The sequence below is a fragment of the Muntiacus reevesi genome, chromosome X (genome assembly GCF_963930625.1).
Source record: "Muntiacus reevesi chromosome X, mMunRee1.1, whole genome shotgun sequence".
NCBI lineage: Eukaryota > Metazoa > Chordata > Mammalia > Artiodactyla > Cervidae > Muntiacus > Muntiacus reevesi.
Window position 1 is genome coordinate 55,301,344 of NC_089271.1, and position 21,053 is coordinate 55,322,396.

At 49.2% G+C, this 21,053-nt stretch overlaps 2 protein-coding genes across 3 annotated transcripts in view; both read left to right on the forward strand.

The window, feature by feature from the left end:
• Positions 1 to 839: 839 nt before the first annotated feature.
• CFP (complement factor properdin) lies at positions 840 to 8,831 on the forward strand. The gene is made up of 9 exons (XM_065915178.1): positions 840 to 996; positions 1,079 to 1,229; positions 2,423 to 2,601; positions 3,072 to 3,242; positions 3,380 to 3,571; positions 3,755 to 3,928; positions 4,175 to 4,366; positions 4,532 to 4,643; positions 6,015 to 8,831. Exons 1-9 carry the CDS (start codon positions 930 to 932, stop codon positions 6,163 to 6,165), a joined length of 1,389 nt encoding a protein of 462 aa, XP_065771250.1. The 5' UTR covers positions 840 to 929; the 3' UTR covers positions 6,166 to 8,831.
• Positions 8,832 to 10,231: 1,400 nt separating this feature from the next.
• SYN1 (synapsin I) overlaps positions 10,232 to 21,053 on the forward strand; it is a 52,639-nt gene continuing 41,817 nt past the window's right edge. For both annotated transcript variants that reach the window (XM_065914871.1, XM_065914872.1), the window contains exon 1: positions 10,232 to 10,608. In XM_065914871.1, the coding sequence (XP_065770943.1) occupies positions 10,232 to 10,608 (377 nt within the window). The remainder of the gene's footprint in view (positions 10,609 to 21,053) is intronic.

Consider the following 21,053-nt stretch of genomic DNA (forward strand, 5'->3'; position numbering starts at 1 on the left):
GCTAAGGACTTTTAAATACCTTAAAAGGTATTACTTTAGTTGATCCAGATCTGCTCAAAATGCCCTATGATATAGGCTGTGTATGGGGTGGGGAGGGGGGCACTTATTACCATCCAAGATAGTCAATGGAACATGGCCAAGCCACCCACCCCCTCCTTGGAACCTGAAGGTACCCCCAGCTGCCCCCTGGGGCAGTAGATAGCACCGGTTCAATCCTGAATTCTCTCCGCACTCTTGCCACTTCCCCTTCTCACTTCCTTTGTGCTGACCTCCCCTCCACATTGCTGACCACGAAGAACTTCACTTTCAGGAAAGAGGAGGGTGGTGGTGAAGGCAGGATGGAGGATGAAGCAATTACCTCGATGCCCGCTCCACCCCATGAGGCAGGGCACGCTGAGCATGCTGCACTCACTTCACTAATGTTCAGCACCTCCATGGGGTTGGCCCTGTCGTGGTAGAGGACAAGCTTTTTATAGGTGGGGAAACGGGCTCAGAGGGGTTCAAGTGACTTGCTCAAGGTCACACAGTGAGGAAGTTCTATCTTGCTTCCAACTTCCAGGCTCAATTTCTCCCTCAGTAAGAACTTATCCAAGGTGCATTGATTGAGTGCCCATGGGTTGCTGGGCGGGGCCTGGGGTGCTGGGGGATTTGGTGACAAACACAACAAGGACCTCACAAGCGTGAGGCAGGAAGTAGGGAGGGGAGAGGAGAGGAGGAAGCTCAGGGCCAGAGGTGGCCCCGGAGAGTTTGGAGCTGAAGAGACCAGCACAATACCCTCTCCTCCCCCCACTCCTCCCCTCCCACACTGCCCTTCGCCCTCCTAGTTCCTCCTGCCCCTGGTTCCTCTTTTCCACTAACTCTGGGAGCAGGTCAGCCCACATAAAGCCAGGCCTCCTCCCTGGCAGGGCTGCAGAGGTACAGTGCTCAACATGCCCGCCCGATCGCAGGCCCTACTGCTGCTGCTGCCACTGCTGCTGCTCACCTTGCCAGCCACAGGTGAGTGGGTGGGGGCCTAGCTGGCCCCCAGGGATGCCTGGGCCCCTCACAACCCTGACCATGCTCCCCCACTCTGTTACAGGCTCAGACTCTGTACAGTGCTTCGCCCAGTATGAAGAATCTACGGGCAAGTGCAAGGACTTCCTTGGGGGAGGGGTCAGAGTGGAAGACTGCTGTCTCAATGCTGCCTATGCCTTCCAGAAGCCTGGCAGCAAGCTCTGTATGGCATGCAGGTCAGAGGGAGCCTGGGGTTTGCGGGAGGCAAAAAGGACTGTACGCAGGGCAACACAGAACTTGGGCTCTTGCCTTCTCTGAGAGTGTCCAGCATGGTTCCAAGGCCCTGATCACAACTGTAGCTCCAGGTCTCTCAGCCTCAGCTCTGTTGACACTTAGGGGCCAGAAAATTATTTGCTGTGAGGGGCTGACCTGTGCAGGGCAGAATGTGTTATCACATCACTGGCCTCCCACTAGTTATCAGTAGCAATCTGCAGCAATTCAAATGTCTCCAGACAGGTGAAAGTCACCCCTGGTTGAGAACCAAGATGGCTTACACATGTTGAGCACTTCTTGCATACTAGAAGCATTGTGGGTGGGTTGCTGCTTGACTATTTCTGAGGGTAGCTCAAGCCCTCAAATGGTGATGACAGCTCATATGGAGTATTTATACTGTATAGACACATTGCAGGAGGGGGAGTGTTTGGGCAATTTTGAGGGCAACTCCAGACCCCAAATTATAATGACACTTCACATTTATTGAGTACTTCCAGCATCCCAATTCATTGCAGATGTTGGGGGTAGCTAGAGGATTTTTGAGGGTAGCTCTAGTCTCTTAATCATAATGCCCACCGACATATATTGAGCCCTTTCTTTATGTCAGGCATATTTTCTAACTGCTTACTATATATCCCAGATACACTGTGTATACACCAAATACACACAGCTACAGGGGTGTGTAGCTTGGGGATTTTTGAAGGCAGCTCTCAGCCCCCTGTTGTCAACAGGTCTCATCTGTTTAGCATTATGCCATGGTGGAGGTGGGGTTCTGAGCTCATTGGGATGATGGCTCCTCTATTTATTAAGCACTTCCTGTTTGCCTGCTACCATGCATAGTTGTGGCCTGGTGGACTTTTGACAGCAATTCTGGGCCCCTAGTCCTTATCCTTGTTTACTGCGTGCCTGGCACTGTCCTTGGGAGACTTCAAAGGGTAACTCCAGATTCCTGATCATGAAGGTAAATGATAAGTGTTTACTGTGTGTTCACCTCTTCCCGTTCAATCCCCCAACATCACTAAGAGGTAGGTACTCCCATCATTCCGTTCTGCACACATTTATCCCACACTCCTGCCTGTGCCTCCACACACTCTGTGGTCCCATATACCATCCTTGCCCGAGTGTGCCAGGGTGGGATGTGTGCTTCTCCCTACAGGCTGCCACAATGGTCACCGTGGTCTGCATGGTCCCCCTGCTCAGTGACCTGCACTGAGGGCTCCCAGCTGCGGCACCGGCACTGCATAGGCTGGGGTGAGCAATGCTCCCCCGAGAAGGTGGAGCCTGGAACCCTCCAGTGGCAGCTACAGGCCTGTGAGGACAAGCCATGCTGTCCTGGTGAGGAAGATAAGCAAGGCGGGCGAGCACTGTCAGTTACCTGGCACTGGGAACAATCAGGGCAAAAGCCCTGAGGGTGGGACTGTGCTTGATATTTGTGAGGTGTCAAGGAGGAGGCCACTGTGGTTGGAGTAGAGTGATGAGAGATGAGGTCAGAGGGGGACTGACCCCTGTAGGTCATGGTGAGGATGTCAGCTTTTATTCTGGTGATGCAGTGACGGCAGAAAAATGTGATCTAATTTGGGTTGTGACAGATCCCTTTTGCTGTCAGGAAGACAAACTGTATGTGCTGAGTAGCAAAGCAAAGGGACCAGTGTGAAGGCTACTGCAGTAGTCCAGATGAGCAATAATAGTAGGCCAGGTATGGCAGAAACTGGGGATAGGATAAGCTGATGTGGGGTACATGAGGAAGCCTGGACCCCTGAATAATACCACCACCTCCATCTTATCCCTTCTTTTCTCTTCCACAGAGATGGGTGGCTGGTCCGATTGGGGACCCTGGGCAGCGTGCTCTGTCACCTGCTCTAGAGGGAACCAGATTCGTCGTCGAGCATGTAATCGCCCCACCCCCAAGTGTGGGGGCCACTGCATAGGAGAGGCACAGGAGTCAGAGGCCTGTGACACCAAACAAGTCTGCCCCAGTGAGTGAAGGCAACCACTGGGCAATGATGCAGACACCCAGGGTGGGTCTGGGGGTTACAGCAGGGAACTTCCATGGTGTGAAGACTTCAACATGCATGACCACACTTGGTATCTCCCCACCCCCACCCCATCACAGCACACGGGGCCTGGGCTGCTTGGGGCCCCTGGGGCCCGTGCTCAGGCACCTGCCACAGTGGACCCAATGCAGCTGTGGAGAGACGAAGCCGCACATGCTCTGCACCTGAGCCCTCCACGCAGCCTCCTGGGAATCCCTGCCCAGGGTCAGCCTATGAGCAGCGGGCCTGCACCGGCCTGCCACCTTGCCCAGGTACTGGGGTGTGAGACCTCTGCTCTTAACTTAGATGGAGATTGCTCTGACATTTCAAGGGACAGAGATCTGAGACCATGTGACCATGGAGCTTTTCATTTGGGAGCAGTCTGCCTCATGGGTCTAGGGGCTGGGTCAGGGAGATTGAGGTGGCCTTTCTTCTCACTTCTGTCCTCCCAACAGTGGCTGGTGGTTGGGGGCCATGGGGTGCTGTGAGCCCCTGCCCTGTGACCTGCGGCCTGGGTCAGATCCAGGAAAAACGGACATGTGATCACCCTCTGCCCCAGCATGGGGGCCCCTTCTGTGTCGGTGATGCCACCCGGACGCATGTCTGCAACACGGCCGTGCACTGCCCTGGTCAGCACCCCAAGATGCCCCATTTCCATGCCTAAGGCCCCCGGTCTCTGCTGCCCAATTCCTGCTGTTAATGCCTTGTTCTGCCTCTAATCCCTCCATTCCTGGCCCCAGTGCCTTGATTCCACGTCTGATCCCCCTTTCCCACATCCAATCCTTCCCACTCTCTTCCTCAGCCCCATTCCTTCCTCTGAACCCTCTCACTGACTCCCTTCTTTGGTGCAAGCCCACCTGCCCCTGTCTCTGCAGTGAATGGACAGTGGGGGCTCTGGGGGGAGTGGAGCAACTGCATCCGCCCAAACATTAAACACATCAGCTGCCAGGAGATCCCAGGCCAGCAGACACGCTCCAGGGTCTGCAAGGGTCGCAAATTTGACGGACAGCGATGTGTTGGGAAACTGCAGGATATCCGGCACTGCTACAACATCCAGCGCTGCCACTGTGAGTACCTCCAGGGACCATACTTCGAGGGTGGGGCAGCCCGTGCAGGGACAGGGGCTTTCTGACTCTCTGCTGTGGACCCCATATCCCTGCAGCCTCTCTCTCACAACCCCCCCCCAGCCAAGACCTCTAATTCTACCTCAGGAACCTCTCCCCTCTTTGCAGGGAAAGGCTCCTGGTCGGAGTGGAGTACCTGGGGGCTGTGCATACCCCCATGTGGACCCAACCCCATCCGCACCCGCCAGCGCCTCTGCCAGGCCACTCTCCCCAAGTTCTCGTGAGTGAGGGGGCATTGTGCCTTGGAGGGGGTTATGATAGTGATATGTCAGCAGATAAGGCAGGAGGGTTGGTCACCCATAAACAGGGCTTCTGTCACTGGGTCCAGGGTGCCTGCCTGGCTGAGTGCCATCTCCCAGTTGTAGGAAGAGGGAAGAAACTAAAGAAGCTGAGGAAGAGGATGTTGAGGGGAGAATCAGTAACATCTGTGCCCTTCAGTCGCTGCTTCAGTCACTCAGCCATTCTCCCATTCACTCTGTCCTTCCTGTGTCCATATGCTCTGCTCCCTCAGTTACCCAAGCTTTGATTTGCCCATTCAGTCACTCATGCCTCCCTCCATTCACCCTCTCATTCCCTCTGTCACCTGTGCCCCAAGACGCTCTAAGGCCTTTTTGGCAACAGTTGCAAACACACAGAACCCAGGTCCCATAGGTTCCCCTAAGGGATCCAGGCCCACTCCACCCTGACAGAAGACATCTGAAGAATGGTTGGCATGTTGGGTCTGGGTCCAGGAAGCTGATTGGGCCTCCCCTGGCAGGAAGGGGTTGGGAAACACTTTCCCACCATCAAAAACCCTGTGAGCAGAGTCCTGGACACAGGTAATCAGCTGCCTGAAATGTTTCCAGATGGCCAGGGTGGCCCAGGTGTTGGAGCGGGTTAAAACACTTATCCTTTCCTTATTTCCACAAACATCAAACTACTAGGTTAAGTGGCCTCTTCCCAATTCGTGGAAGGTCTGCCACCTGGGCACCAGGTGTGATGCTTAGAGTGGGTCTGGAAGAAGAGTTAGGGTGTTGAATGGAGGCATGAAGGACTTGACAGAGGGAGGGAATGAATGGAGAAAGGACTGATTGAGAGAATCTGGATGGGAGTGAATGGAGGGTTTGCCTAGTGGAAGAAATAACCCAGGTAAAGACCATTTTGAACATGGGGCTTAGTCTAAATAAAGTGGAAGAAAGAACTAGAGATTGACCTGGGGGCAGAGATTTGGGCCCAACAACAAGGCTTTGAATGCCAAGGCAAGGCATTTGGGTTCTTTCCAGTGGGCAATGGGGAAAGAAAGAAAAGGTTTTAAAGGTAAGAGATGGTAGCTCATATCAATAATTACCAACATTTATTGAGCACTTACTGTGTACCAGACATAACTCTGAGCACTTTACCTGAATCAACTCATTTATCCTCACTCAGCCCAGTGAGGGGAGTATTATTATTCCCATTCTTCAGATGAGGAAAACTGAGGCACAGAGGAGCTAAATTGCCCAGTATCTCCCAGCTAAAAAAAATATAGTATCCACTCAGTAAGAGTTTTTTGAATGTATTCTTGCCTTCCCTGAGCTTTTCCTCTTCATCCCCACCCCCACTAACACACCAGGCCCACCGTTACCATGGTCGAAGGTCAGGGTGAGAAGAATGTGACCTTCTGGGGGAAACCGTCCGTACTGTGCGATGTGCTGCAGGGGCAGAAGGTGATGGTGGAGGAGAAACGGCCATGTCTACACGTGCCTCCCTGCAAAGAACCCTGAGGATGAGAATTCTTACGTCTCTGTCTTCCACTCTGACCCCCTGACTTCTCAGACTTCAATAAACCAGCCTCTTCCCGAGGAGTGGGGCCATAGCATCTTCTAGGCCAAAGAGTGCAGCACAGGCAAAGTTGCAGTGGCCTGTGGTGGAAAACAGTATTTTCCACTGTGGCCACGGTGTGACAGAAGTGAAGGCGCGTATCCGAGTACCCATCCCTGCTGTAGCCTTGATGTCTGTCCCCTTCTCTGTTAGTGCCCCGGGGCACCCAGCACGTCCCTCTGCAGAGCTCTGATTACGAGCTTTCCAATTGGCTATATTCCCTGGCAGGCACTTTCTGATTGGCTGGCGTGCTTGTTTTTCTTCTCCTCCTAAAGCTCCCTCAGCTGTCAGATTCCGCGTCAATCCGGCGAAGAGGCGTGGCTGGGGTTGGGGCCCCCCCGCAGAGCGAACATCTGCACCCACCCACTCCCAACAGCCCAGCTCCAACACCACAATTAGCGACGACAAATAGTTCCGCGAGGCGGAGGCGGGGGACCGAGGAAGTGTCTACGAGGGGCTCTGAACTGGGACAGGAGCAAAGAGAAGCTATAGTCAGCATCTGCCAGGAGGAGCCCCCAAGATACTCAGAGACATTTCTTTAGCGTTCGTTCGTTTATTCAGCACTTATTAGCATCTACTGTATACTAGAGCTAAGTCTGGGCTTCGGGTGAAGGAAGGCTGGTAGAGAGGACATCTGAGTGAGGGAACAGACCAGAATGGGAGATCCTTTCATTCGAACATTTATTTAACATTTATCAACGCTTACTGAATACTAACAATAGCATTGGACATCATGGGAGATGGGGTAGAAGAGTCAGAGCGATACGTATTTCCCCAGTGAAGGGAAGAAGGATGTGTGCCTGATAGTGTTTTAAGACTTTCCATAGCATGAATTCATTTAACCCACAATGAACATATGAGGTCAATATTATTATCTGCATTTTACCCAGGAGGGAACAGGCATAGAAAGGTAATGGGCTAGACATTTGGGAAACACCATGCCAGGAGCAGAGTTTAGGAGTTTGTCCTGTGAGTGGAGGGGCACCTCTGTGTGGGAGGCTTTAGATGGGAGATTTGTGACACTCAGAGTCTGTCAGGCTGCTCACTTCTCTGGGTCAATTTTCTCTTGTGTAAAATGGATCAGTTGATGGGTAGGGGTAAAGATGAAATCAATGCATATTAGTTATCGTAAAAGGAATGAGCCTAAGTGAGGGAGTCTGGTTGCTACTGCAGGGTATGAGAAAGTTATAGGTCTATAAGAAAGTGGAAATTTGGCTGTATGTGTATATTATGAGGCACATATCTTTCTGTATGTGTGATAGGAAGACCTATAGGGTCTGTGCAAGAATTAAGGATGTATTGAGTGTGTGTGGAGTGCATGTGAAGTTACAACTGTGTGCACCATAACAATATGTGAGTTATAAGGGTCTGGGGGTATATGTGCACATGCTCATACACACGTACACAGGTGGCATGGATATGTATTGTGAGTTATAAACATGGGTGCATGTGTGCTCAGTTGTGTCTGACTCTTTGGGACCCCTTGGACTATTGCCTGCCAGGCTCTTCTGTCCATGGGATTATCTTGGCAAGAATACTGGAGTGGTTTGCCATTTCCTCCCAGGGGATCTTCCTGACCCAGGGATCAAACCCGTGTCTCCTGCAGCTCCTGCATTGGCAGGCGGACTGTTTACCACTGAACCACCTGAGAAGTCCATAAACATGGGTACAATACTGATTACGAACATATGTCAAGGGTGTGTGTTTCAGAGTCATTGCTCACCAATGCACAACAAAGAAAAACTTTCTTGGAGCCCCTTCTGTATTTTCCTACTGGAGAAGATGAAGCTAGTGCAGAGAAGGAGTTGAGACCTCTGCACAGGGAGTTGAGACACTCCTTGGGGGTGGGGGTGGGAAACTCTTCATTCTTCTACAAAAAATTAACTTCTGGAAAATGAGCCACCTGGAGAAAGGGGATGACACTGAGGGGCATGGTACTATAAACCTGGTAACGGGGCCACTGGGAAGAGGCAGTCTAGAGACAGGCTCCTAAGGAGCCTGACTTTTTATTCCTAGAGTAGCCAAAAAGGTCTGTAGACCTGCAGCTGCTCCTGTCCCTCAGAGAGGGCACCACAGACCCAGCAGAACTTGTTTGCTTCCATTACTGAGCAAAAACTAGGGAGCACATACTTTGCAATGTTGGGAAATACCCAATTTCTGTGCAGTTCCCCATCTGGGGAACACTGGAATGTGGGATGCCAAAGGGCATCCATGAGAGAGAGAGAGAAGGAATAGCCAAAGCAACAGCCTGCAGGTGGACTGAAGCTGGCTGGGATGGAGGAGGGAGAAGAGATGATGGACAGTAGTAGCCTAAGGGGAGAGGGGACTTCCTGGAGACCTTGGCCAAAAGTGATCCTTGAGAGAGAAAGAAAGGACACTTCTGGCAGAAGTCACAGCACTCCCCCACCCCTATCTTTTAGAGTTGGTCAGGTAATTGTTTTTATAGGTGAGGAAGCCGAGTTTCAGACATGTTAAGTCACTTTCCCAAGAGTATAGTGGGGGCCCAGTTTGAACCCAGGCACTCTGACTCCAGACCTCACACCATGACCTTGTTTGAACACGCCAAAGATTTAATAAATGGAGAATGTAGAAATGAATAAGTGGATGATTCATTTGAAAGTCCTTCAGGCAGAAAAGACTCCAAATCTGCCTAGGTCTCTGTGTGTCCGTGTGGTGCTTGTGTGTGTGTGTGTGTGTGTGTGTGTGTGTGTGTGTGTGCGCATATTCCATGTGGTGCTTGTGTGTGTGTGTGTGTGTGTGTGTGTGTGTGTGGGCATATTCCGTGTGGTGCTTGTGTGTGTGTGTGTGTGTGTGTGTGTGTGTAGGCATATTCCGTGTGGTGCTTCTGTGTGGGGGGGGGGCATATTCCGTGTGGTGCTTCTGTGTGTGTGTGTGTGTGTGTGTGTGTGTGTGTGTGTGTAGGCATATTCCATGTGGTGCTTCTGTGTGTGTCTGTGTGTGTGTGTGTGTAGGCATATTCATGTGCATGTGTGAATGTATGCCCATGAGTATTACCCTGGGCTTGTTTGTGTCAGTATAGATACTTAGATCGGTGTGTCCTCTGTACATGCCTCCGTATGTTTCCCTACTTTTGTGTATTTCTATATGTATCTCCATGTACGTGTCATTCCCAGTGTGCCTCCAGGACGCCCCCCAACCCTGGGCAAGGGTGTACACTCCGCCCAAGTGTCCACCTCCGCCTGTCTGATGCTGTCTACACCACCCCCTCACCCATCTCTCTGCCTAGCTAAGCCTATGTGGATGTGGGAAACTGATCTTGCAGAGTACTGCGTGTGACCCTCAACACTCGCTGTGAAGGGGTTATTTCTCTTCTTTTGAGTCTCCGAGTATAACTCCATTCCCACCCCCCAAATGCCTCCTGTGGTGATTATCAACACTGGAAACCTAGTATCTGCAGAGGGTCCTAGGTGTGGGTGAGAGTGCATGTGAAGACCAAGATGAGACAGGGTGGGAGGCTTGCCTGATGCACCCACCCGACCCTCCGAACAGGCTCCCACCCCGCCCCCATCCCCAAATTGCGCACCCCCAATTGGAGGCGGGGGAGGGGAGACAGGATGCGGCGTGGCGCTTGCGCATTTATGCCTTCAGCACCGCGGACAGCTCCTTCGCCCCCGCCTGCCGGCGCGCGCCACCGCCGCCCCAGCACTGAAGGCGCGCTGACGTCACTCGCCGCTCCTCCGCAAACTCCCCTTCGCAGTCGCCTTGGTCGCGTCCGCGCCGCCGCCGGCCCAGTCGGGCTGCACCACACGGGGCGCGAAATAGGGGGTCACGGGCGCGACCAACCGCGCTGCGGCGGCGGCGGCGACTCAGCGCTGCCTCAGTCTGCAGCGGGCAGCGGAAGAGTCGTGTCGTGCCTGAGAGCGCAGCGGTGCTCCTGGGCCCCTCGCGGTCCGCCCCCGCGGCTCCTGACCAGACTGCTCCTAAGACCCCCTGCCCCGCGCCGCAGCCATGAACTACCTGCGGCGCCGCCTGTCGGACAGCAACTTCATGGCCAATCTGCCAAATGGGTACATGACAGACCTGCAGCGCCCGCAGCCGCCCCCACCGCCGCCCGCTGCCCCCAGTCCCGGGGCCACGACCGGTCCTGCGACCGCCACTGCCGAGAGGGCCTCTTCGGCCGCCCCCGTGGCCTCTCCGGCTGCCCCTAGCCCCGGGTCCTCGGGGGGCGGTGGCTTCTTCTCGTCGCTGTCCAATGCGGTCAAGCAGACCACGGCGGCGGCGGCCGCCACCTTCAGCGAGCAGGTGGGCGGCGGCTCTGGGGGCGCAGGCCGTGGGGGCGCCGCCGCCAGGGTGCTGCTGGTAATCGACGAGCCCCACACCGACTGGTAAGCCACTGCTGCGGACGTCCCCCCGCGGTTCTGGGTCCCCAGATCATCCCATGATGAGCAATTATTGAGCGCCGCTTGTTTGCCCTCTGCCCGCCTCACCCAAACCCTCTTCCTTTAAATTATTATGCGAAGTGCTTCCTGTGTGCCCCGCGCTTGCCTCCCCGCTGCTCTCACCCAAGCCTTCTTGATCCATACAGGGAGCAGTTATCGGGCGCCTGCTGTGTGCCTCCATCCCACAAGCCTGACTTCAGTATATCCTGTGAGCATTCAAGAGTCTGATGTGCCCTGCACCCCGCAACCCGTGCCCCAAAGGTCTTGTCCTCTAATGGATCTTGTGAGCATTTATCAAGTACCGGCAGTGTGCCTCAGTGGGGAATCCTTCCTCAAGGCTTACATGAATTTTGTGAACATTCGTTGGGAGCTTGATATGTGTTTTGTCCTCCTCAGTCCTTGCCCTAAGGCCTTCTCTGATCTCGTGAGCATGTATCCAGAGTGCACTATGTGCCCCACCCCAGCCCTCACCTCAAAAACCTTTTTAACTATTCACTGAACATTGATTGAATGCCTGCTGTGTATCCCACCCCAGCTTCTTGCCAAAAGCGTTGCCTTTAATGAATCCTGTGAGTTTTTATTGAATGCCTTCTGTGTGCCCCAATTCAGTCCCCCTAAGGGCTTATTTCTCCAAAGGATCTAAGAAGCATTTATTAAGTGCCTGGTGTATGCCCCATCCCCAAGCCCTTTCCTCAAACATATTTTCCTTAAATGAGTTCTATGAACATTTTTAAACCTACTGTGTGAGGCTTATCTTCACACTCTGCTCTAAATCCTTTTCCTACAGCAGACGGCTCTAGAAGGCATTCATTTGAGTGCCTCCCTTACCGCCTATTCTCAACTACTTCTTCAACGATCTTTCATTTGGTGGACCCAGCTAGCCTTTATCAACTGCCTGATCTAAAGGTGTGAGCCTTCTCTAAAGGCTCTTTCCTTCAGTGTATTCAGCAAGCATTTATTGAGTGCCCACTGTTTATGTCACCCCAGACCCTTTTCCTCCAGTGACTTCAGTCTGTATATATTGAGCACCATCTGCATGACTCAACCCCAGATCTTGTCCATAAAGACCTTTGCCTCCAATTAATACAGTGATCATATATCTGCACTTACTGTGTGGAGCATTTCAATCTGTCTTTCCAAATACCTCTTTAAAAAATCACTCTTTGAGCATTTGTGGAGTACCCACTGTGTGCCGATTCTGTGCCTTCTCCATAAAAGCCTTTCTTCCCAAGGATGGAGAATCAAGCTTACATAAATCAAGTTACTGTATCCCCATTTCCCTTCCCCCAAAGACTTTTCCTCCAATGGATCCAGTGATGATATGCTCTTCCATAGCCACCCCCCCCATCTTCCCCAAAGACCTTTTCTTTTAACGGATGAAGTGAGCATTTGGTCATTGTCTGCCAGCTGCTTGATTCTAGATCACCTTCCCCCAAAGGCATTTTCCTCCAGCTCCTGTGAGCATTTGTGTAGTGCTTCCTGTGTGCTCTATATTCACACCTCCTCCCCAAAGTGCTTTTCTTCCAGTGGGTGCATGAGCACATTTGCAGTACCTGTTGTGTGTAGGAAGTAGATTCCCCTTCTTTATACTCTTAGGATAACCTATGCCAGTCGTACAACATCTCCACAGAGTCCTTTCCTTTGATAAATCTAGAACCAAATTTAGAAGGGTTACCCTTTTCTCACTCTCTTCAGTCTCCCTAGGATTCCCTCTCCCAATCTTAAGACCCCAAAAGGATTTTTTTCTATTTAAGCCAATAAACACTTAACTGAGCAGTTACTACTTAAGAGCCATTCTCAACTTCCCCTTTCCAAGCTTGGAAGTTCCTGCCCTTGTCTCAAGAGCTCTCTCTCCAGGGGTCCCCTTCAGCCTAAATATATTGATTACCAGCTCTTTATTGGTTAATTACCTCTCCTCTGCCAGGAGCCCTAACCCAGCAGGCTTTCTCTCTATTCAGAGCCGTTTATTCATTCTACAGATAGTTGTTGCATATTTTCCATGTGTTAAACTATGGGAGGCATTTATTATGCATACAATACACTAGGAAGAAGCCTCCTTCAGTTCCTTTTCCTTCTAATCCCAGCCACCTTGGGTTCTTCATACCTTCTCCTCCACTCAACCCCAACAATCTTTTAATGAGCACTTATTCTATACTACTGAGAACCCATAGTCAGTGCCTTTTCTCCCCCTCCTGTAGCCCTAATTCCTCCTTCAACAATCTCCATCCTGCCTTTCACATGACACAATCTCAAAAACTCACGATGTGTACCTACTGCATTCTGGCTAGGAACCCTCTCCCACATAGTAGCCATCTTCCCCACTGCTCTTTCCCCCCAATTAATCCAAAAAAGATTTATCACTCTCTTGCTGTGTTCTGTTCAAACAACATTCCCATCCCTGCAGCATACTCCTCCACTCTCTTCTCCTTCAATCCATAAAGCATTTATTGAACACGTGTTTTAATTCCTTCACCAACACCCACTCACACAGATGCCATCTTCCTGGCTAAATTTGCTCTATTGAAGTCAACAAACCTTATTGAAGTCCTTGCTATACCTTGGGGGCTTCCCAGGTGGCGCTAGTGGTAAAGAATCTGCGGTCAATGCAGGAGACGCAAGAGATGTGGTTCTGATCCCTGGTTTGGAAAGATCCCCTGGAATATTTTAGTAACCACCCTCCTTTCGACTTACCCTTCTTCACTCCAACCCTCCAGGCAGGTCCTTTGCTGCTGCCTTTTCCTTCATTCCATTAAGCATTTATTAATTATCTACAGACCACTGTCAAGACCCTTCCCCTACCATAATCACAACTCCTGTATTTTCCAGTTTTTCTTCTAATTTGTCTAGCAAGCACTTACTGAGCACCTGCTGAATTCTGTGAACTATTCTTCCCTCCCACTTCTGTATCCCGAAAACCTTCCTTTATCCCAGCAGTCGCTTCAGTCTTTTCTTCCAGTCAACCTAGCAACTATTTATTTAGTGTCTGGTATAGATGGGGTGGGATGGGCAAAGGGAGGGAGCCTGTGTACATCAGGTTTAGTGTGAGGAACAGAGACTGCATCACCAACTTGCAGACATTCAGAACCACACAAGCTTAGGGATATCAGCCTGGAATAAAAGGAATCGTGCAAACTCTGTAATGGGGTTGTACACCTAAGTACAGTCTGGTGCCTTCCCCACCAAACCTTACCACTCTCATTTCTTCCTGGGTCTTGAGTCCTGTGTGCTTTGAAGTTGCAAACTCAGAGTTGAGACTCATCACCTCTTTTTACAGATCATTTAGTCCAGTGTTTTTCCAGCTGTAGGTCACCTCTTGGCTTGTGACCAGTGTTTCATTTTCTTCATGAAATGAAAATAAAACTATGATAAATGATAATATTGATACATGAAAATAAAAAATGAGAGTACATTGCACATAGTAAGTGGAATTATTATTTAGTGAAACTGTTACTCCAATAAGAAATATAATCATTAATGTGTACCATACATATTACATGTATTCTGTAATATATTTGTTATACAGTGGGTTTATAGTATCACATACATATATATGTATATGTTTCTTTTCATGAAATGAAATAGAATAGGAAATATGACCCCATTGTACATATTAAAGGTAATTATTTACTGAAACGTTCATTCTACTATATGCATATTTATATACATTCTAGATACTGCAACACATAATACATAACATGCAATATGTTATATAAGACATCCTATATTAAATTTTCTGTATGTGTGTCTTATATAATATATATTAAATATATCTGCTAAGTCACTTCAGTCGTATCCGACTCTGTGCGACCCCATAGACAGCAACCCACCAGGTTTCCCCGTCCCTGGGGTTCTCCAGGCAAGAACACTGGAGTGGGTTGCCATTTCCTTCTCCAATGCATGAAAGTGAAAAGTGAAAGTGAAGTCACTCAGTCGTGTCCAACTTTTAGTGACTCCGTGGACCGCAGCCTACCAGGCTCCTCTGCCCATGGGATTTTCCAGGCAAGAGCATATATAGAACATTCTTATTGTGGCTTCTTTTCTTAGACTTCCCTGGATGCAGACCCTGAGACTCTGAGATTTGTGTGCAGATTGATCAGGGAGAGCTCTTGGGAACAACGTGTGTTGCAGAGGAGTAGTGGGGGAAGCAGGACTTGACAGATGGAAAGGTTGAACAGCTGTGATGCTGTGCAACAATTGCTCCAACTGATCACCTGGGGAGCTCTGGAGCTGGGGTGACCCTTCAGAGTTGTCCCAATTGAGATGGGGTGGCCAGGCTTTTCTAGTCCTGCATTAGTCAGTCAGTGACTGCAAGTTGCCCTCTGGGAGGAGGCATAATTTTGCAGAAGGTGAGTCCCTGCTGTAGGGGGCAGTTCCCAGTGATGGACAGCACTGTGAGCCCTCAACAGCAGATATTCCCAGAAGATGGAGGACAGTTATGACAAGAAGGAGGGGCTTGAAGATCTGAGTAGAGCACATAGGCAACCCCCAGGACTTCTCAGATTGACTTGCTTTTCAGAAGTAAGTTCATTCCATCTGGGAACAGCATTTCTAGGATTCTAATTGGTCTTGTTTTCTGGGGGGCACTTGAAAGAGCACAGTTAATGGGACAAACTACAGCCTCCACTGTAGTTTGATAAATGTGGCATAAATAAATGATACATTGTTTCCTTCCTGTACTATACAATCTAGATTCCCCTCACCCTCAGCTAGCACCTCTCTTGGTCACAGTGGCTTACCTGGTGAGTGATCCATTCCCTTATCCTTAAGGGATCCCTGAGCTCTTGGTCCCCATCTGCTCAGGCTATGACTGCTGTACTTATCCATTTGCCTTCAATGTTGAACAAGAAATGCCAACAAGATGTCAAAGCAGATAGCCTTGGGGCCAAATATATTCCTCCCTGCCCCCATTGTTTAATGGCAGCCCTATCTACTCCTGGGCTTCCCTGGTGGCTCAATGGTAAAGAATCCACCCGCTAATGCAGGAGACTTGGGTTCAATCCCTGGGTCAGGAAGATCCCCTGGAGAAGGAAATGGCAACCCACACCAGTATTCTTGCCTGGGAAATCCCATGGACAGAGGAACCTGGCGGGCTACAGTCCATGGGGTCGCAGAGTCAGCACGACTTAGCAACTAGACAACAGCAACTATCTCCTCCTGATGATCAGGGTCCATGCCCCTGCTGAGACAGACTCATCTTACCCATTGCCTTGTGAAACCTGAAGTGTCCAGGTAACAGTCAAAGCTTAAAATGTAATAGGGTTCTTGCTGTGTCCTCTGGTAGCAGTGTCCCCCTTGGAGAACCAGGACCTTTAACCTTGCAGAGCCCTGAGGGAACAGGAAACACACATTCCAAAAGTGGGTCCAAGGATTAATGGTAAGCTAGGCCACTCTTACTTTCACCTCTGAGTTCCCAAACCAGTGTATTCTACCTGTAAGGAACACAGCCCAAATACTGTTCATTGATTTAGGGTGTATACTGTGTTTTGGAGGATGGTACCCCATTCTTGCACAGTATCACCTCCAAACTGAAATCTTAGTTGTGGCTATACCAATTTGTTCCATCACTCTGTCTGACTAGCAGCTTCTGCATGGTGTGGTATAGAATGTCATCTGTATAAAATGTCAGTTGATTTCATGGCTGTGGGCTTACCTTTACACCTCCTTTGCTGTAAAGTGTGTCCTTCAGTTTGTTTCACTGTTATGTGGGATGCCATACTGGTGGATCAAATATTATGTAAGCCCTTGGACAGTGATGCTGGCTAAGGTCCTGTAGTCAGGAAAAGAAAACTCATATATAGAATATTCCAGTCAAAATGAATCATTACTCTTTCCAGAGTAGAAGGAACCCAGTGTAGTCAGCTCACCACAGAATGGCTGGTTGCCTTCCTAAGGGATGGTGCTGTGTTGGGAACCCAATATTGGTCTCTGATGCTGACAGGTTGGACATTCAGCAATGATGCTATAGGCCCCACACTCAGCCTCCATCTCTGTTACCCTTGCCACTTCTTATGTGTGCCCATCTGCCAGCACTGGGGCGGCTGATTCTAGAAACTGGCTGACATCATTTGGCTGAGTCATTCTACCTGGTTGCTTAGTGCCACTTTCAGGGTGGATGCTATCTGGTGGGTGTTAACACACAATACAAAGATCTTCACTCTGTTTCATCTCCAATCCCATTTGTCCACCCACATTTCACTGTCCCAGATCTCCTTTTCCTGATCTTCCAATATTGTTCCTTCAAGGCCTCTGCCTAATCAGCCAAGCCATTTACCACTGCCCATCAGTGAATATGTATTTGAATCTTGGGTTGCTTCTATTTCCCAACAAAATAGATCACCAGGTGCAAAGCCCAAAGCTCTGCCCCTTGGGAGTTTTACCACTGTTTTTCAAGGTCACTATGAATAGGACTATAGGATCACCCCTGTTCATTTTTGTCCATTCTACCCACATAGCAAGCCAACCAATTTGTGAACCAAGCTTAAGATTTTTCTCCCTTCATCTGCTGGTTCTAAGGAGTTCTTTTAGTGAGCTGAGGGAGGCACTAACACAACAGTGTGGATGACACAGGCATCCGGATTACTTGCTCAGACAGCTTGCTTGGTCCTGTCTGGGATCAATCCTGGCTGCTGGGCTTATCTGACTTCATTACTTGGTGGGCCTGGCATGACCCAGCTCATAACAGGCACCAGGATACGTGGTTCCTTGTTACCTGTGGTCAAGCATTCTATTTCACCCAGGGTCCAGTACTATACCAGGATTTGTTTCTCAAAAGCTGTGTAATTCTCTGCTCCAGATGGCGTGGCCTTGGTCCAGAACCCCAGGGGCCTCCCACTCAGGCATCCCGTAAGCTCCACATTGCATTTTCTCCCACTATGCAATATCGTAGGATCTGCTGGATCATATACCCTGAGTGGCAGGACTGCTTGCACCACAGCCTGGACCTGTTCAGGGCTAGCAGCCTTAGATGTCACCTGAAATATGGATCAGAGCAGTATTTCCAGGTGTGGAATATGCTGCCTCCAGAACCTGAGGAATCTTCCCATCTGTTGTGTTTTTATTCATCATAGTGGGAGGCATGTGATGCGATGCTTTGCCCTATGATTTGGAGGGGCTGTTCTGGCATACCTTGGACCCCCAAATCCCTAGAAACTGTACTAATATGGCAGGACCCTGAGTGTTTTTAGGGTTTACCTCCCACCCTCTGGAGTGCATGTGTCTTATCAAGGCTGTGTGCTAACCAACTCTTGTTCACGTTGCCTAATCAATATGATGTAATTGATATAGTAGTCCAATGTGATAGTCCCTGGGATGTCCAGATAGTCCATTTCTCCTTTGATTATATAATAACATAGGGTGAGAAAGATAACTTAGCCCTATGGCAAGACCATCAATATATATTGTGGCCAGTCCCAGATGAAAGTGAAATGTCTCTGATCTTCTGATCAAAATAGAAAAGGTATTCACTACATCAGTGGCCACCTGCCATACCTGAGATCTCTTCATTTGCTCCAGCAATGTCAGCATGACTAGTACTGCAGCTTCAATCAGTGCTACCATTTGGTTGAGCTTGCAGTAGTCTACATTCTCAAGGATCCACTCAGCCTCCTCAGGGCCCAAATTGGTTAATTCAGCAGAGATATGATGGGACTGAGTTTCCCGGGTAGCTCAACTGGTAGAGAATCTGCCTGCAATGCAGGACACCCCTGTTTGATTTCTGGATCAGGAAGTTCCCTTGGAGAAGGGATAGGCTACCCACTCCAGTATTCTTGGACTTCCCTGGTGGCTCTGATAGTAAAGAATCCACCTGCAATGCAGGAAACCTGGGTTTGATCCCTGGGTTGGGAAGATCCCTTGGAGGAGGGCATGGAAACCCACTCCAGTATTCTTGCCTGGAGAATCCCCACGGACAGAGGAGCATGGTGGACTATAGTCCATGGGGTCACAAAGAATCGGACATGACTGAGCGACTAAGCACATATACATGATGGGACTAACACCCCTGCATCCTTTGGATCTTTCAGAGGGACACTAATTTCTATCATCACCCTTAGGATAGATACAATATTGTCTTTGATTTACAGGTTTGCTCAGGGAAGGCAGGAATAGTTTCCAAGGCATCCATTTGGACTTCCCAACTACCATAGCTCTTCCCCCATAAGCTAAGGAACTCATGCTGGGGTTCTGAAAACTACAGATATGTCCATTCCAATTAGGTGTTTGTGAGCTGGGAAAGTGATCACTAGGTGGATCTGTGGACCCAGTATACCCACTGTGAGCAGGACCTGGGCTGGGATTTCATTTATGACCTTACCTCTACTGTGCTTCTCAACATGTCTGGTGCTACTCTCACCAACATATTCCTCATTTGTAGTTTGGGTATATGCTCTGGGCCCTCCCATAGAATATAATCAGCTAGTTGGTATTCCAGACTGGAGTAGTGTATCTTATGTAACACATCAGCTCCTCTGAGCCCTTTAATCCTTTTCTCCACAATCTGCCATTGAAGTCTGGTGTTTCTACTTCACTTGGTGTGGGCCACTGTTCTTGCCAGGCTTCCAGAAGTCACCCAAAAATTGTATCAGAAACATTTCCTAGAGTCCTTACCATGGTTTTAAGTTCTGTATCCTGGGAGAGTGCTCCAAGTTTATGCTTCATTCCCTTGATCCATTGTTCTCAGCATCCAGTCTCAGATATGCTTTCCCAACTCCTGCCGATACATGTTAGTCAGATTCTTCAGCTTCCACATATCATTCCTTTCTTTCCTTTGCAAGCTGAGAACCTCTCCAGTCAGGTTGTGCTAGGATTTGACTCTATTTATTGATCTGGTTGCCAGGAGGGGAAGGGAAGTTGATTCTGAGAGGAAGAAGAATTGTTTTATAAGGCACATGCTTCACTCAAGGCCTGTGCATCATCTTCGAGCAAAGGGAAGGTCTATATTCCAACAAGGAGAAGTGGGCTACTTCTGCAGACCCGGTGGGTTAAGGTGAATCTGTAAGGTCAGGGTGTTAAATGCATCTTCTCAGATATCCCCAGCCCAATCTCAGGGCTCCACTCATGTCCTATTAAGGCCCTGAGCATGGAATGGGGGATGTACTGGGCCTGAGAATTCAACCTTCTCTGAAGTTCTGCTACCCTTACAGTTAAGTCGTAAGCCTAATCTTCTCCTCTGTCTGCCCTCTGGTCACAGAAGATTGAGGTTTCCTTAAATACACCCAAATTTGCTGGCATATTGAGTGCAGCACTTTCAGAGTATCATCTTTTAGGATTTGAAATAGCTCAACTGGAATTCCATCACCTCCACTAGCTTTGTTCCTAATGATGCTTCTGAAGGCCCACTTGACTTCACATTACAGGATGTCTGGCTCTAGGTGAGTGATCACACCGTCGTGATTATCTGGGTCATGAAGACCTTTTTTGTACAGTTCTTCTGTGTATTCTCGCCACCTCTTCTTAATATCTTCTGCTTCTGTTAGGTCCATACCATTTCTGTCCTTTATTGAGCCCATCTTTGCATGAAATGTTCCCTTGGTATCTCTAATTTTCTTGAAGACATCTCTAGTCTTTCCCATTCTATTGTTTTCCTCTATTTCTTTGCATTGATCACTGAGGAAGGCTTTCTTATCTCTCCTTGCTGTTCTTTGGAACTCTGCATTCAAGTGGGTATATCGTTCCTTTTCTCCTTTGCTTTTTGCTTCTCTTCTTTTCTCAGCTATTTGTAAGTCCTCCTTAGACAGCCATTTTGCTTTTTTGCATTTCTTTTTCTTGATGGTCTTGATCACTGCCTCCTGTACAATGTCACAAACCTCCGTCCATAATTCATCAGGCACTCTGTCTATCAGATCTAGTCCCTTAAATCTATTTCTCTCTTCCACTGTATAATCGTTAGGGATTTGATTTAGGTCATACCTGAATGGTCTAGTGGTTTTCCCTACTTTCTTCAATTTAAGTCTGAATTTGGCAAATAGGAGTTCATGATCTGAACCACAGTCAGCTCCCAGTCTTGTTTTTGCTGACTTTATAGAGCTTCTCCATCTTTGGCTGCAAAGAATATAATCAATCTGATTTCAGTGTTCACCATCTGGTGATGTCCATGTGTAGAGTCTTCTCTTGTGTTGTTGGAAGAGGGTGTTTGCTATGACCAGTGCGTTCTCTTGGCAAAACTCTATTAGCCTTTGCCCTCCTTCATTCTGTACTCCAAGGCCAAATTTCCCTGTTACTCCAGGTGATTCCTGACTTCCTACTTTTGCATTCCAGTCCCATATAATGAAAAGGACATCTTTTTGGGGTGTTAGTTCTAGAAGGTCTTGTAGGTCTTCGTAGAACCATTCAACTTCAGCTTCTTCAGCGTTACTGGTCAGGGCATAGACTTGAATTACTGTGATATTGAATGG